Raw genomic sequence first — 16,052 nt, 5'->3', positions numbered from 1 at the left:
TTTCTAATACTATTATCATTATTATTAAAAGTCACAATATTATAAACAATAAAAATTGTGATAAAAATTTAAGGCCCCCAGGATAATCAGGGAAAAAATCAAAAAATGCCCCGGAAGTAAATCCTTAGTGACTAATCCCCCTCATGGTTCTTTTTTTTATGACAAAAAAAAAAAGTACCCCCCTACATTTTGGGGAAAAAATTTTTTCTTCATATTAGTAAACAATATGAACACATTCCAAATAAAATTTTTTCAAGTTCTTTAAACTGCCCATAAAAAATCCCTTTGGTTACAAAACAAGAAAAAAATAAAAATGCAAATTTGAAACTTAAATAAGGAAAGGGTGTTTTTTTAAAAAACCTGAAGTAGATTTTTTGGATGTAGGCAAAAAAGGGGGTTGGGTATTTAAAAATGAAAATCCACAAAATACTATATGGGTTTTGAAATATCCCTGCATTTCAATTATTTACATCAGTCTTACAAGAAAGGCCTTCATAAACTTAGCATACTTACAGCTTTGCCATAGAAATTAGCATCTCCAAGGAATGATCCCCGAGAGCCGGTAAAGGAGAACATAGGCAGAGGCACTGGGATAGGCACATTTACACCAACCTGTTTCAGGGAGTGTCATTGTAATTATCAGATGATGCCAGAGAAGAAATAAACTAATATTCCAGACAATTTCATTTAATACTCCAGTCCCAAACAGCACAGTTAACTGAAGGGTTTCCTATACTTACTTGGCCAACATCGATATCATTGGTAAATTTCCTGGCAGTAGCTCCATTGGTAGTGAAGATAGCTGTACCATTTCCATAGCTGTTACTATTAATTAGGTCCACAGCTTCATCAAGTGTGTCAACAGAGAGCGCTACCAACACTGGGCCGAAAATCTCCTCCTTGTAGCATTTCATGTTGGGCTGTGGATGCAATAATATATCAGTCAATTCTAAGTATTACTAGAAAGGCAAAACAAATTTTTCTCCAAACAGGACAAATTTCATTTATCAAACCAGTTTTCTTTAGTTTTACTTACTGAAACATCTGCAAGAATAGTTGGACCAACAAAATTGCCATTTTCATATCCTGGGACAGTAATATTACGCCCATCAAGAATACACTTTGCTCCTTCATCAATTCCAGACTGGACAAGACTGCAGATACGATCACGAGCTTCCGGAGAAATAACAGGACCCAAATCAGCTCCAGCCACATGCCCAGCATTTACTTTTAGATTCTTTGATCTGTCCACTAACTCAGGCAGCCAGTTCTTAGCCTCTCCAACAAAGACTGCTGTACTAAGGGCCATGCATCTAGGGATAAAAAGCAAATATAAATATTGATACACCATTCATCTGGGAGGACAATCAAATGTAAGTCAATGCATTCCATATGATACATTCTTATTTACATACGTCTTGTATCTTTACCTCTGACCTGCAGCTCCAAAGGCAGCTCCAACTAGCTGTGTCAATGTGCTTTCCTTGTTGGCATCAGGCATGATCACTCCATGGTTTTTGGCTCCCATATTTGACTGTACTCTCTTGCCATTCTTAGATCCTCTTTCATAAATGTACCTTCCCTATCAATGTGATATACAAAATGCATAAATATTAATTTGATGACACAGGCAAATGTGTGTGTGTGTGTGTGTGTGCACCTGTAGCCCAATTATTTTGCAGTTTATGGTATAATATATACAAAACCAATGGTGACTATAGAAATAACAGTAGCAATTTATAAAAACAAATGAGTTACTAACAGCTTGGTCTGATCCAACAAAGGAAATTGCCCGAATAGCTGGATTGTCACATATAAAGTTGACAGCATCATGCTGCCCATGGATAACATTAACAACGCCATTTGGACAGCCTGCTTCCTTTAGCATTTCAACCAGCATCATGGTAGCTCCTGGGACACGCTCAGAAGGCTTAAAAATATAGGTATTACCACAAACCAAAGCAACAGGGAACATCTGCAAGAGAGTAAATGTTAAGGGAAAGTTAGAAACAAACAAATTACATATAAAAAGGTAAAACAAAATAAGTGGTATCATTATGACACACATATAAAGTGCAAGATGGCAATATCAACATACCCAAAGGGGAATCATTGCTGGGAAGTTAAATGGGGCAATGCCAGCACACACTCCAAGGGGCACACGGTAAGAAAAGGCATCCATGTCACGTGCAATACCAGGCATAGTCTCCCCAAGCTGAAGACTGGTGATACTGCAGCAGTGTTCCACAACCTCTGTATGCAATATATTGAAAAACTTGATTTCCACATTTCCTCAGATATCACAAAGTGAAGCAATAAAAATATAAGGTTTAAGCAAGACTAAAATTACAAACCTCAAAAGCTTAAACAAGTTTTTTTTTTATCATACTTTTGCAACATTTATCAAGATTACTTACTTTTGCCACAGACAAATTCAATACAAAGACTGAGTGTGTATTTCTCATATCAGTGTCATTACATAGGTATTCCACTCTATATGCCATTAGGATGAAAATCAACAAAAGCCAGATAAATGTGCATACATGAGTGTGTCAAAATACAGCGAAAACAAAAATGATTTGTCTTTAGTATATAGTACAGAAAGTTATCTATCATTTTATTTTTCATGTTATTTTTAAAGTACTTCATGATGTGATGTTTCAGAACTTACAAAAATTGGCATTTTCCTCAAAATCCTGAGTCTTTTGGTTCAGCTACAGTATTCTTAAAAGGATGTAAGCAAAATATTAATCCTGATGACAGGACTTCAATTTAAATTCCATGTATTTCATTTCTAAGAATTTTGCAGCAAAACAACTTCTATAATAAACTGAACATCATTAAAACCAACTGGATAGATCTTACACTAAAACTACAATATATTGGTTTCTGAATAGAGTTCACTCTGACTAATGAGGAAATAGATATAGATGAGAATTTAACAACACAATACATATAATGTACACATTTAAATTAAAACATTCTTAACCCCCACAGAACATTAAAACTAGGGTGTAACAGGACAATTTTCTAACTCTGTCATGCTTAGTAAGGCAATGACAGTGATGATACTAAATAAGTGGATATCTTGAGCAACTGGCCCTTTGGATATTTGTGGCACAAGAGATACCAATAAGCTGTTTTGATTTTTTTAGTCCTCTGTCCACACAACAAAGGACAACAACACTACTTTCCATTTCATACAATTTTAAATGAATTTTTTTTTTTTTTAAATACTGATAGAATTTGTGTTTATCAGTAAGGAAACTTTGCTGTGAATACAGCAAGGTGTTTGATGTAATATTGTTGTGAAAAGGTATCATCAACCTTTCATTTAAAACCTATTTTTATTCCTTTTTAACCCCAAACCAATGGGTGTGGCATGTACGTACATGCCATGCCCACTCTGAGTTTCACCTTGTCTCACCTGTATACCTTTTCCTTGATTTTTGAAAATATTTTTTCTTATATTGCCACTACTAATGCCAACACCATTGATATTGATAGCATTAGTAAAACAAATTTTCCTGCAAATTCAAGGAAAGGTGAAATCAGATAAGGTCAAAAGGTCTACTAATTGACTCCTTTGTGGCTAAGTACTAGCAGAGCCATCTATGTGCAGAGACATTTCACAAAAAAAAAGAAAAAAAAAAAGAGCATAGCATTTTCCCAGTGACATTGGGTTAATAAATATGTCCACTGAAAAAAAAAAAAAAAAAAAAAAAAAAAAACACTAATCATATATATGGCAGTTATCCAAAGCTTCTAATGAACCACCAGTGGTACATATGGCAATGAGCATGTTAAATCTACATTAGAATAACAGTCAATACCAAACTACATAAGTTTATGAAGGCTCTTTCACAGTGAACACCAGAGTAGAGAGAGGTTTATCAAGGCCCTATTACTGGGCCTTAACATCCAGGTCTTTGGATACTGGCACTGTAGCCAAGCTATTCACTTCTCTCTGGACTTTCTGGTCACAACATCCAATAATACAGAATTAAATTATTTGAGCTGTAACAAGGCTATATGAAAGTCAAACATTTAGTGTTTTTTCTAAACACTTCAAACAGAAAACTATTCAATTCATATGAAAGTAATTTCACAAATGCAATGTATCAGAAATCCCTGTTACTTCATCTATAATAACTACATATGTACAACAACTGATGTTTGATCTATGCCCATTTACACACAATCACCGAGTGAAGACATGGATGTAATTTTGTATTTAAGTTGGTGAAACTACAATAAATTTTCTTTGGCCTGCTCTTCAAATGCACAAGCCTGTAAAAGTTGACCTTGTCTTGACAAGTATTTTCTTTTTTCTATACAACTAGTTCATTTCCATGTTACAGAAAATAAGCTTTAGACTACAATGCTAATAGAGACCTAGGTCAAGCTTGCCTTTACACATCTCAATTATATGACCAAACTTGGTGATTTTTATGCTCTCTGGTTAGATGTGTCGTACATTTCAATTCTGCTTAAATATTCATTAGTTATGTACTTACTTCTTTTTTGACCACCTCAACAGGGGAAACAGTATACCCTGACAACTATTAATTTGGTCATATCATCTACTGTAAAGGACTTGAGAGTACACCTCAAAATATTTTCACTCAAATGGGGTTGGAACATACTTAGGCAACAGCATTTTGACAAACTACTCGCACATTTTTGTAAGAATTAATAAAAAAATACTTACGTAAGCCTCGCATAACATCTCCTTCAGCATCTACAAGGGTTTTCCCTTGCTCAAGTGTGATGTTCTTTGCCAATTCATGCTATAAAATTATTAGGAAGAAAAAATAAACAAGTAATTAAATGCTGGTAACCCTGACAATATGTATTTTTAATGATTTCATGCTTTTAAAGTCAGACTAAATTATTACATTACTATTTAGACTGACATATGGCCTGAGAATATATATATTTTTTTTTTACATCTTTAATGACATAGATAACCAAAATTCTAGAATTAAGGGATTTTAATTTGCCAGCACAAAAATACAAAAACTATAAAAATACTTTAACCAAGAAATACTTACAATATTATCTTTAATCAACTGCTGGTACTTGAACATGACTTGCTGTCTCGTAAGTACCGAGGTTTTAGACCATGATTTAAAAGCAGCTGTGGCTGAATCAACAGCAGCCTGCATCTCATCTTGTGTGCTCTTTGGGACCCTTGTCACAACCTATGAAAAAGTACAATTACATTATTAGTTAATATTGTGAATATTTAACATCTTCCACTCATTTATAAAAACAAAAACAAAAAAAAAACAATGGTTAATGGTTACAAAGCAAAATAAATTGTGGAATCAAAGGTTTAAAATTTAAGCAGTTTGGATAGAGGTCTGAAACAGTTAAAGTGGAATAAGTAAACGAGATAAGGTAGGTTAGCAAAAGGGCAAGTAGATCAAATGGATGCATCTGAGGAAGGAAATGTTATCAAAGGAAAAAAAGGGGGGATTCCCCAAAAAGGCAGCCCAGGGGAATGCTGGAGGCGAAAAATTTAGGAAAAAGGGACTTTTGTGACAAAAAGGGGGTGTGTTTATCAGGAGGGGTTTAAAGGGTTTTCTGGAATGAGGGGGGGGGGGGGGGGGGAGTGGGAGGAAGGGGTGGGGGGGAACCGAAAAGGAAGAGGTGGTGTTAGCAGTCATTTGGTAGGACTAATGAAAACAAAGACTTTGGGGTGGAGAGGGGATAGTATTTATTTTGGGTCCGATTTGTAGTTTTGAATGTCCTCAAGAGTTTTTGTAAGGGAAATGGTTGGAGAGGTCTAAGAAACAAAGGTTTGCTTATGTGGGGGGAAGAGGTGGATGTTTGAGAAGCAGAGGAAGAGTTAAGTGTATGAAAGGATGCAGTAGGTAATGGGGTGTTTACATTATCTGATGCGATGGGTACAGCTAGGAGGAGGAAAGGTAAGATATAAAAGGGGAAGTAAAGACTGGAGTGTCTGGATTTAGATTGAATTGAATTGATTGAATTGGGAATGCAAGGAATAGGAGGGAGAAGTACTAGGGGAGATATATAAGCATCTTGGGGAGAAGGGGAAGGGCAGAGTAACGGACAGCACTGGAGTAGCTAGCAAGAGAAAAACCTTGTCAGCATACTTCCTACCTGGCCTCACTCCAAGTTTAAATCTGAGAATGCTTTCATCCAGACTCCACCTGGGAAATAGGTCAGTCTCTAAATTATTAAGGGGGGGCCCCTAAAAATGGCACGGTGCAGGGCTGTGTTGTGCATTCTATATGGACAGGATGGGCACAGAGGGTAATGGGCTATGGAGCAAAAGTGCTTGGCAAGGTGGCCAAAACACCAACATATCTGACATTAATGAGTTAGTCTGCCCAATCTTTGTCATAGACATGGCAGTCTGGAGGGAGATTGAAACAGTTTTGCAAGTATTAACCCTTAGATAACAGTATTAGAAATCTCTCAGCGTCATAGTGATTTAGTACAAGTGTAGCCATCTATGAATAATAACAATTAAAAAAAGAAAATCACAGGCGGGAAAGGCAGGGGACGTACGTGAATGCCATCACGAATGGGTTAAGGGAGAAAATGAGGCTGGGCGGATGGTTTTTCGAAAGGGTTAGTTGAATAGATATGCATGAGTTTGGGTTTCAGATATAGCTTTGAAAATGTGTAAATGATGAAAGCGTGGAGACATTGCTGGTGGGAGGGTACTGCCCAAGGTAAGGGGCTGTAAAATCAATTACAAAAGATCAATCCCACTTAGCTGAGCTAAAAAGAGTACTCAAAAGATTGGTAGAGATGGAAGTAGTTAAAGGATGAGGACAAGAGGAAGAGTAGATACAAGGGAGGTAGGGGGGTTGGAAATTGAAAGACTGTGGAGGATGAGGAGATAAAGTAAAGGGAAATTTGGGGAAAGAAGGGGGGAAATGTTTTCTGAAAGTTGGGATGGACTGAGCTGACAGTATTGAGGAGGGGGTGGCAATAGTAATGTTTAGTCATGATTAAAGCAGAGCCAGGAGACGCAGAATCAGAAAAGTTCATGTCTGTGGGGCTATTTGGGATTAAGGGACAACCTTGGGAGGGCACAAATTAAAGGGGTTTATTTAAATTTTTTTTAAAGGGCCCCTTTGGGGGACCTGGCTGGGGGAAAGGGAGAAGCTCCTTCGGGTCCCTAAGGGGGAAAGGGGGTTTGATAAATAAAAAAAGGAATACCTTGAAATGGTTTCCCGGGCTTTAAAGTGAGCTTTATTTTCAGTATGGTTCTCACATCTTGGGAAGTGGATAGAAGAAGGGGTTGGAGAAGAGAAGGAAAAGACTGCAAAATTGGTCCGGCCAAGGGTTGCGGCCCAAGACAGGGGAAATCTCCAACATTGGGCCTCAGTGTCAATCTCTTAAGCCCCCACAACAGGTATGGGATGGGGGGGGTACAGAAAAAATCTAAATTGTACATTAAAAAACTTTCAAAAAAAAGTGAGAGTCGCCATTTTTTTTTTAAAAGTTATCCCATATAGCAATTACTTATAACAAATCATCTTTTCTGACACACAAAAACAAATTAACCAAGCTCCTTACTTCATTGGTGGCAGGATTGTGTACATCCACAAACTCAGTTGCTTTGCTCTCAAAAAAAATTGGCATTTTTTAAATTTTGGTACAGTGGAGATGCACTGTAGCTCTGTGAATGTTCAGGGGGGGAAGACTTTTGAAATAAAAACCTGGGGTTAGATTTAAATTTAAGTTATTATCTTTGTTTGATTTAAAGTGCTTCATTTTGATACATACCTAAACTATGAAAGTTAATACGAATAAGCTTTACAAAATATATTACTAAATATATTAATTGCTACATATGTATAATGTATCACTTGAGGGTAGACATTGATTTATATTTTTACTTTTAACCCATATTTATCAGGGGAAGCTTTCCCAAGCCTATTTTTTTTTGCTCAATCCCTTTAGCATCAAGGCTGCTGATAAGCTGGCAAGTTATATCTGAAAGTTTATTTCACTGTTTAGATAGCTATGTAGGTTTCCTTATTGCCCGGGCCCCTTTTTTTTTGGTGTAATTTCACTAGGGGGTTTTTTTTTGGGGTTTGGGGGTTTTTGTTGTTTTGAGAAAAAAGAGATGGAAGTATTTTAATTAAGTTCCTCTAAAGGTTTTAAGTCTTTCAGTTTTTCTAAAATTTCCGGGTTTAGGTATATGTACAGGCCCCACATTTTTTAAAAAAGAGTTTTTAAAAGTATTTAAAGTTTTTATGTATGTGGATAGGGCCATGGTGTGTGGTGTGTGGTTTGTTGGTGTTGTTTAGTGGTTGTGTTGGGGTTGTTTGTGTGTTGGGGTGTGGTTGGGGGTGTGTGGGTTGTGGGTTTGTGGTGTTGGGTGTGGGGGTGGGTTGTGGGTTTGGGTTGTTTGTTGGTGTGTGGGTTGGTGTTTGTGTGTTTGTGTGTTTGTGTGTGTGGTTTGTGGTGGTTGTTGTGTGGTTTTGTGGGGGTGTGTTTTGGTTTGTGGTGATTTGATTGGTTTGGGTGGTGGGGTGGGTAGGGGGGGTGTGGGGTGGGTGGGGGAGGTGTGGGTGGTGGGGTGTGGGTGGGTGGGTGTTGGGTTGGTGTGGGTGTGTTGTTTGGTTTGTGTGTGTGTGTGTGTTTTTGGTGTGGTGGGTGTGTTGGTTGTTTTGTGGGTGTTTTTTGGGTTTGTTTTTTTTGGTTTGTGTTTGTTTGTGTGGTGGGGTGGGGGGTGTGGGGTGTGTTTGGGTGTTGGGTGTGGGTTTTGGGGGGGTGGTGTGGGTGTGTGGGTGGTTGGTGTGGGGGGGTGGGGTTGGGTGGTGGTGTGTGTGGTGTGGTTTGGTTGGGGGGGGGGTGGGGTGGTTGTTGGGGGGGGTGGTGGTTGTTGGGTGGGGGGGGGGGGTGGTGGTGTTGGGGGGTTGGGGGGGGTGGGTGGGGGGTGGGTTGTTGGTGGGGGGTGGGGTGGGGGTGTTTGTGTTGTGTTTGGTGGTGGGGGGGGGGGTGGTGTGGGGTGTGGGTTGGGGGGGGGGGGTTTGGTGGGGGTGGGTGGGGTGTGTGGGGGGGGGGGGGGGGGTGTGTGTGGTGTGTGGTGTTGGTGTTGGTTGGGGGGTGGGGTGGGTTGTGTGTGTGGGTTTGGGTGTGGGGTGGTGGGGTGGTGTGGGTGTGGTTGGTGGTGGTGGTTGGTTTGGTTGGGGGTGGGGTGTGTGGGTGGTGGGGGGTGGGTTGTGGGGGTGTGGGGTGTGTGGGTTTGTGGTGGTTGGGGGTGGGGTGGTTTGTGGGTGTGGGTGGTGGGGTGGGGGTGTGGTGTGTTATGGTTGTGTGTTGGTGTGTGGGGTTGTTTGTGGGTGTGGTTGTGTGGTGGTGTGTGTGAGTGGGTGTGTTTGGGTGTGTTGTGTGTGTGTGGTGTGGTGGTGGTGTGTGTTGTGTGTGTTGGTGTGGGTGGTGGTGTTGTGTGGTGTGTTTGGTGGTGTGGGGTGGGTGGTGTGTGGTGGGTGGGTGTGGTGGGGGGTGTTGGGTGTTGTGGTGTGTGTGGTGTGTGTGTGGGTGTGTGTTGGTGGTGTGTGTGGGTGTTGGTTGTGTTGTTGTTGGGGTTGGTTTTTGTGTGGTGTGTGTGTGTGTTGTGTTGTGTGGGGTGGTGTGTGGTGTGTGTGTGGTGTGGTGTGTGTGTGTGTGGGGGTTTGTGGGTGTTTGGGGTGTGGGTGGGTGTGTGTGAGGGGTGTGTGGGTGTGTGGTGTGTGTGTGTGTGTGGTGTGTGTGTTTGTAGTAGTGTGTGTGTGTTTTGTGTGTGTGTGTGTGTGTTTGTGTGTGTGTTGTGTGAGTGTGTGTGTTGTGTGTGTGTGTGTTTTGTGTGTGTGTGTTGTGTGTGGTGTGTGTGTTTTAGTTGTGTGTCGGTGTGGTGTGTAGATGTGGTGTGTGTGTGTAAGCTGTGTGTGTGTGTTTTTGTGGTGTGTGCTGGTTTGTGTGTGTGTGTGATTGTGTGTGTGGGTTGTTGTGGGATGTGTGTGTGTTTTGTGGTGTGTGTTTGTTTGTGTGTCGTGGGCGTGTGTGTGTTTGTGTGGTTGTAGTGATGTGGTGTGTGTTTGTGTGTGTGTGGAGTGTGTGGTTTAGTGTGTGTGTGTGTGTGTGTGTGAGTGGTGTGGTGGGTGTGTGTGTGTGATGTGTTTGTGTGATGTGAGTTGTGGTTGTGTGTGGTGAGTGAGTGTGTTTGTGTGAGTGTGTGTGTGTTCTGTGTGTGTGTGTGTTTGTGTGGTGTGTGCTGTGTGGTGTGTGTTTGTTGTGTGTGTGTGTGTGTGTGTTTTGGGTGTGTGTGTGTGTGTGTGTTTGTGTGTGTGTGTGTGTTTGTGTGTGTGTGGTGTGTGTGTTTTGGTGTGTGTGTTGTGTGTGTGTGTTTGTGTGTGTGTGTGTTTGTGGTGTGTGTGTTTGTGTGTGTGTATTGTGTGTGTGTTGAGTGTGTGTTTGTGTGACGTGTTGTGTTTGTTGTGTGTTGTGTGTGTGTGTTTGTGTGTGGGTGTGTGTGTGTTTTTGTGTGTGTTTTTGTGTTTGTTTGTGTGTTGTGTGTGTGTGTGTGTGGTGTGTGTGTGTGTGTTGTGTGTGTGTGGTGTTTGTGTGTGTGTGTGTTCGTGAGGGTGAGTTTGTGTGTGTGTGTGTCTTGTCGTGTGTGTGTGTGTTTGTGTGTTTGTGTGTTGGAAGTGGAGTGTGTATTGTGTGTGTGTGGTTTTCTTGTTTCAGAAGTGTGTGTTTGAAGTGGTGTGTGTGTATGTTGTGAGTGTGTGTTTGTTTGTCGTGTGTCGTGTTTGTGTGTGTGTGCGTTATAATTTTATATTATATATTTATATATATTTTAAATATATTTATTTATAATGTTTTTTTTAAATATTGATTGTTTATTTATATATATAGAGAGATTGTTATTCTATTTATTTATGATTTTTTTTAGGATGTTTTTTTATTTTAATGTTATTTATTTATTTTTATATATATGTCTATTTATATATTTGGTATTTGTATTTTGTGGATATATTGGTATATGTATTTTGTAAGATATTATTTTTTTTATATATTTTAGATTTATATTTTATTTATATGTATTTATATTATACTTAGTTTATATATATATTTATTTGTTTATTTTTTTTATTATTTGTTTTTATATATAGATATATATATTATTATTTTTATATGTTATATATATATTTTGATTTATTGTTTTTTTATTTATTTATATATAGGTTTTAATTATAGTATTTATATTTTTATATTTTAGTAGAATTGTTATTGATTTATGCTTTTTTATATTTTGATTTTATATATATATATATATATATATATAAAGATATATTGTTTATAGTTATTGTTATATATATATTATATTTATATTTTTAGTTATTTTTGATATTTGATTTTTAGAGATATTATATAGATATTATTTATATTATTTTTTATTATTTATATGGGTTTTATATATAATTTTATTTTTATTTTTTTTGATATTTAGTTTGTTATATTTTTATTATAGTTATTTATTTTGTTTTTTTTGTTTTATATAGATATTTTGATTTGTGTATTGTTTTTTAGTGTTCTATTGTTTTGTTTTTTGTTATATATTTATTTAAGTTTTTGGTTGTTGATTTATTTTATATTTTTTTGGTGATGGTTTTTTTTATAGTGATTTATGAGTTATATATATTATTGAGATGTTTATATAGTATTGATATTTCTTTAGTTTTATTTTTAGATATTATATTGTTTGAGATATTAATTATTTTTTTGTTGATTTTTGACGATATTTTTTATTTTATTTGTGATGGTTTTTTATCTAGATATATTTATTTATTTTTTTTGTTTGTGAGATAGTTGATGTGAGTTTTTTTTATAGAGATTGTATTTATGTTTTTGTTGTGAGTTATATTTTGTTTGTTTTAGAGTGATATTTTTTTTATATTTAGATAGTTGATATTTGAAGATAGTTTTAGTTATTGTTTGTTTAGTTTTTAGTGAGGTGATGTGAGGTTTTATTTTGTGAGTGAGTGTTTGTTTTTGTTATTAGGGTGTGTGTATTTAGTATTTATTTGGATATAGATATTTAGATATTGGGTGATGATTGATATATTGATATTTATTTTGATATTTTTATAGTTTGTGTGTTGTTTTTGATTATGAGATTGTGTGTTGATAGTTATTGATTTATAGTGTTATAGTGATTATTGTTATAGATAGTGAGTTAGATGGGTTAGTTTTAGATAGATTTATATAGATATTTTGATAGTTTATTTAGATATTGTTTTAATTTTGAGATAGTGATGTTTTTTTTGATTGTTTGTTAGTTATTGATTGATGGTGTTTGATTTTGTGTGTGTGTTATTGAGATTGTATTTTTTTTATGTATATGGTTATTTTTATTTATATGATATATATATAGTGATTTTTTGGTTTTTTTTTTGTATTATTTTTATATTGAGATTTTAATTTTTTATTTTTTTATTTTTAGTTTTTTTGTTTAGTTAATATTTTGTTTTTTATTTTTTATATATTTAAAGATGATAGTTATAGAGAGATAGTTATATATATGTTAGCATGGTATTGAGATTTTATATATATATAGAGTTTTTGTTTTATATTTTATTGATATATTTATAATATTGTATATATTTATTTATTAGTTATATATTTATATAGAGTTTATACTATGATATTTAGATTCGTATTCTTACTTGTTATTTATGTTTTTAGTATTTAGTTTAGATTTTAGTGATTTGATTTCTAGTTTTATCATATTTATTATATTTAGTTAGTGATATTATATATTGTTTTTTATAATTATATTATATATTTAATAATTTTATTGATTTAATTTTTTTTTAGAGTGGGATATTATATTGATATTTATATTTTTTTTTATTGTGGTTTTATATGTTATTGTATATTTATTTATTTTTTCTTTTGAGTTTTGTAGATATATGTTCAGGTTTTTTATATTGTTTTTTATTTATTTGTCTATCGTTATTGTGATATTATGATATTTTATGTGTGGGATATTTAGTTTATTTTAGTTTTGTTTTTGTGGTTTTTTATTTATCTGATTTTTAGTTATTTAGTTTTTTAGCTTCTAGATTTTGTTTTTTAGTTAGTTTGATAGTATATATTATAGATGTGTGTGATTTTATGGATATTGTTTTTTTTTTGTTGTATGAGTATGTGTGTTATATATATAGAGTTTTTGTTTGTTGTGTTTTTATTATTGTTTTATATTTAATGATGTGATATTATTTATATTTTTATATTTATTGTGGTTTTATTTAGAGGTCGAGTACTATTGTTAGTTTTGTTTTTGGATTGAGTTGTTTAGTTTTGTTTTTTTGTATTGAGTTTACTGTTTTTGTGGGTTTCTTTATATATTATTGTTTTGATTGTGTTGTGTGTTTGTTTGTTTTGTGATAGGTAGATAGAGTGTTTTACGTTGTTAGATAATAGTAGTGGTTATTGAGATTGTTTTCTGAGTGAGGGTAGTTGTTTTTTTTTTTGTGTTATATACGTGGGTATTTTTTTATTGTTATGTTATTTTGGTACCGTTATAGAGAGTGTGTGTGGTTGTGAGTATTTAGTGGGGTTTATTGAGTTAGAGATTGATATATTGTGTGTTTGATTTTGTGTTAGTTAATTGTGTTTTATTGATATAGATGAATTGTTGTGTGTTTGTGTTTGCTTGAGTTATAATTTAGTTGTTTAGTTGTGGTGTTTGTTTTTGTATTTCTATTTTTTCGTGGATTTTCGTTGGGTATGTTGTTTGATTTAAGTGTATTATTTTTGTGTTTTTTTTTATTTTATAGATTTTTGTGATTTGTGTAGTTGTGTGTTTGTTTTTATTGCTATTGAGTTGTTTTTTTTGGTATTATTTTATTTTTATATATTATATTGATTTATTTGAGATGGTTATTTTCATTTGGATATTTTTTTGTGTTGTTGAGTTAGAGGGTATATAGAGTATATTTAATTGATTTGTTTTGTATTTTTTTTTTTTATTTATGTGATTTATGTGAGTTGTTTGTGATATTTATAGTTATGTTTGTTACAGTGATTGTGATGTTTTATTACTGTCGTAAGTTTGAGATTGATGTACATTTTTGTGATATATATATTTTTCATGATATGATATGTAGTTTTTTTTTTGATAATTTGTATTGTTTTAGTATTTATAATTTGTAATTTGATATATATAAAAAAGGTTTATTTATATTATTTAAAAATGTTTTTATAATTTTATTATTGTATTAGAGTGATTTTCTTATGTTATATATAGTATATATTGTAGTTAGTTTTTTTATTTTTTCTTGGTGATTGATTTTGGTACTTTTATATTTATATATATTATTATTCTTTTATATTTTATTAGAATTTTTATGTTGCATTAGTTTTATTTATTTATTGTCATTTTTATATATAGTTATATTTATTTTACTGGTTATAGATATATATATTTATTATTTACAGTTATTTATATAGAGAGTTTTTCATGTTTATATATATTTATTTACATTTATATATTATATTTTGACTAGTTGATTTATATTTTACTTTTTTGTTTATTATATAATAGTTATATTTATTTACATTTATATATAGATTTTTACTTATTTAGATATATATAATATATATTGATTTACATTCTGTTATATACTAGATATATATTAGATTTTACTATATTATATTTTGTTTTATTTATATATTTAAAGATATATATATATATTTATATTTATTTAATTTACAATAGATTTATTTTGATTTTATTTTACAGATATTATATTTTTATATATATGTTCTTTTATATTTAGATTTTATATATTTTTACATTTATATATATTTATATTTACTTTTTTTTATTTTATATATAAATATTCTATATATATTGATATATTTAATAAATATATAAATTGATATATATATATATTTTATATATTGATATAATATATTTCTATTATATATGGATATATATATTGATATATATATTTTTTATATATATTGATATATATATTTTAATTTTATATTGATATATAATATTTTTATATACTGTATATTGATATATATAATTTTTATATATATTTGTTATATATATTTTTATATATATTGATATATATATTTTTATTTATATTGATATATATATATTTATTCATCTATATATATATATATATTATATCTATATATATTTATATTTATATCTATATATATAAACTATATCTAAATATATAAATTCATATATATAAACACATTTATATACATTGATATATATCTATATATATCTATATATATCTATATACATCTATATCTATATCTATTGATATATATATATATATATATACATTTCTAAATATATATATACATTTCTAAATATATATATACGGGACTGTCCTAAGGATGTCCTTTATCACCAATTTCCAAAGGAGGAAGGAGCTTGAAATGAGAGGGTCATTTTTTGTGGAAAGAAAAAAGTGAAATTTGTAACTGAGAAAAGTTTTGAGAAAACAGACTATGAAAGAAGGCTGAAATATGAAATGCTAAATTTGCCATTTACTTGATGCTTGAGAACCTTGAAGAAGGATGCTATACCATTGAAACCTACTCCAAAAGTAAAGGTAACTACTGTTATAGATAATTATAGTTAAAAACAAATTGAAGGGTTTTAGAAGTAATCAGAAATGTCTTACATTGTACAGTACTGGAAAGGGGATGTGGTATTATTGTTATCATTATCATCATTATTACAATCATTATAACCATTAATATTATTGTTATAATAATGTCAATAATAATAATAATAATTCATTTTTTATAATAAATTTATCTAAACTATTTGGATCTTACACATGCCTTAATAAAATAAAATAATAAAATTATTCACATTCCATGTCTTCTTTGTTTATTTTACTTCTTTATGATGACATACCTAAGCTGCATGAGGAAATATAAAGCTGACACCAAGTAAACTATACTATATACACCAACAAATAAGTATGATACTATTAATCGTCAATTGTAAAATTATTCCAATGTGCAAATTGCCAGCA

At 32.9% G+C, this 16,052-nt stretch overlaps 1 protein-coding gene across 1 annotated transcript; it reads right to left on the bottom strand.

Moving 5' to 3' along the window:
• Positions 1–453: 453 nt before the first annotated feature.
• On the bottom strand, positions 454–7,622 carry LOC125033370 (probable methylmalonate-semialdehyde dehydrogenase [acylating], mitochondrial). Its single transcript, XM_047624806.1, has 9 exons — positions 7,564–7,622; positions 5,055–5,204; positions 4,712–4,790; positions 2,099–2,253; positions 1,763–1,975; positions 1,431–1,582; positions 1,037–1,313; positions 741–920; positions 454–612 (listed from the first exon to the last, which is right to left on the bottom strand). Exons 2-9 carry the CDS (start codon positions 5,166–5,168, stop codon positions 493–495), a joined length of 1,290 nt encoding a protein of 429 aa, XP_047480762.1. The 5' UTR covers positions 5,169–5,204; positions 7,564–7,622; the 3' UTR covers positions 454–492.
• Between the last annotated feature and the right edge of the window lie 8,430 nt (positions 7,623–16,052).

The sequence above is a fragment of the Penaeus chinensis genome, chromosome 16 (assembly GCF_019202785.1).
Source record: "Penaeus chinensis breed Huanghai No. 1 chromosome 16, ASM1920278v2, whole genome shotgun sequence".
Taxonomy (NCBI): domain Eukaryota; kingdom Metazoa; phylum Arthropoda; class Malacostraca; order Decapoda; family Penaeidae; genus Penaeus; species Penaeus chinensis.
Note: the sequence above shows the minus strand (reverse complement) of the source record. Positions and strands in the feature narration are given on the sequence as shown.

What these genes read in the sequence shown, in the direction of transcription:
- LOC125033370 (XM_047624806.1), bottom strand. Translation starts at nt 5,168, where the DNA reads ATGCAGGCTGCTGTTGATTCAGCCACAGCTGCTTTTAAATCATGGTCT. An exon ending in AGTTGATTAAAGATAATATT is followed by an intron (nt 4,791 to 5,054) that starts GTAAGTATTTCT and finishes ATAATTTTATAG; the next exon opens with CATGAATTGGCAAAGAACAT. An exon ending in AGATGTTATGCGAGGCTTAC is followed by an intron (nt 2,254 to 4,711) that starts GTAAGTATTTTT and finishes TATTGCATACAG; the next exon opens with AGGTTGTGGAACACTGCTGC.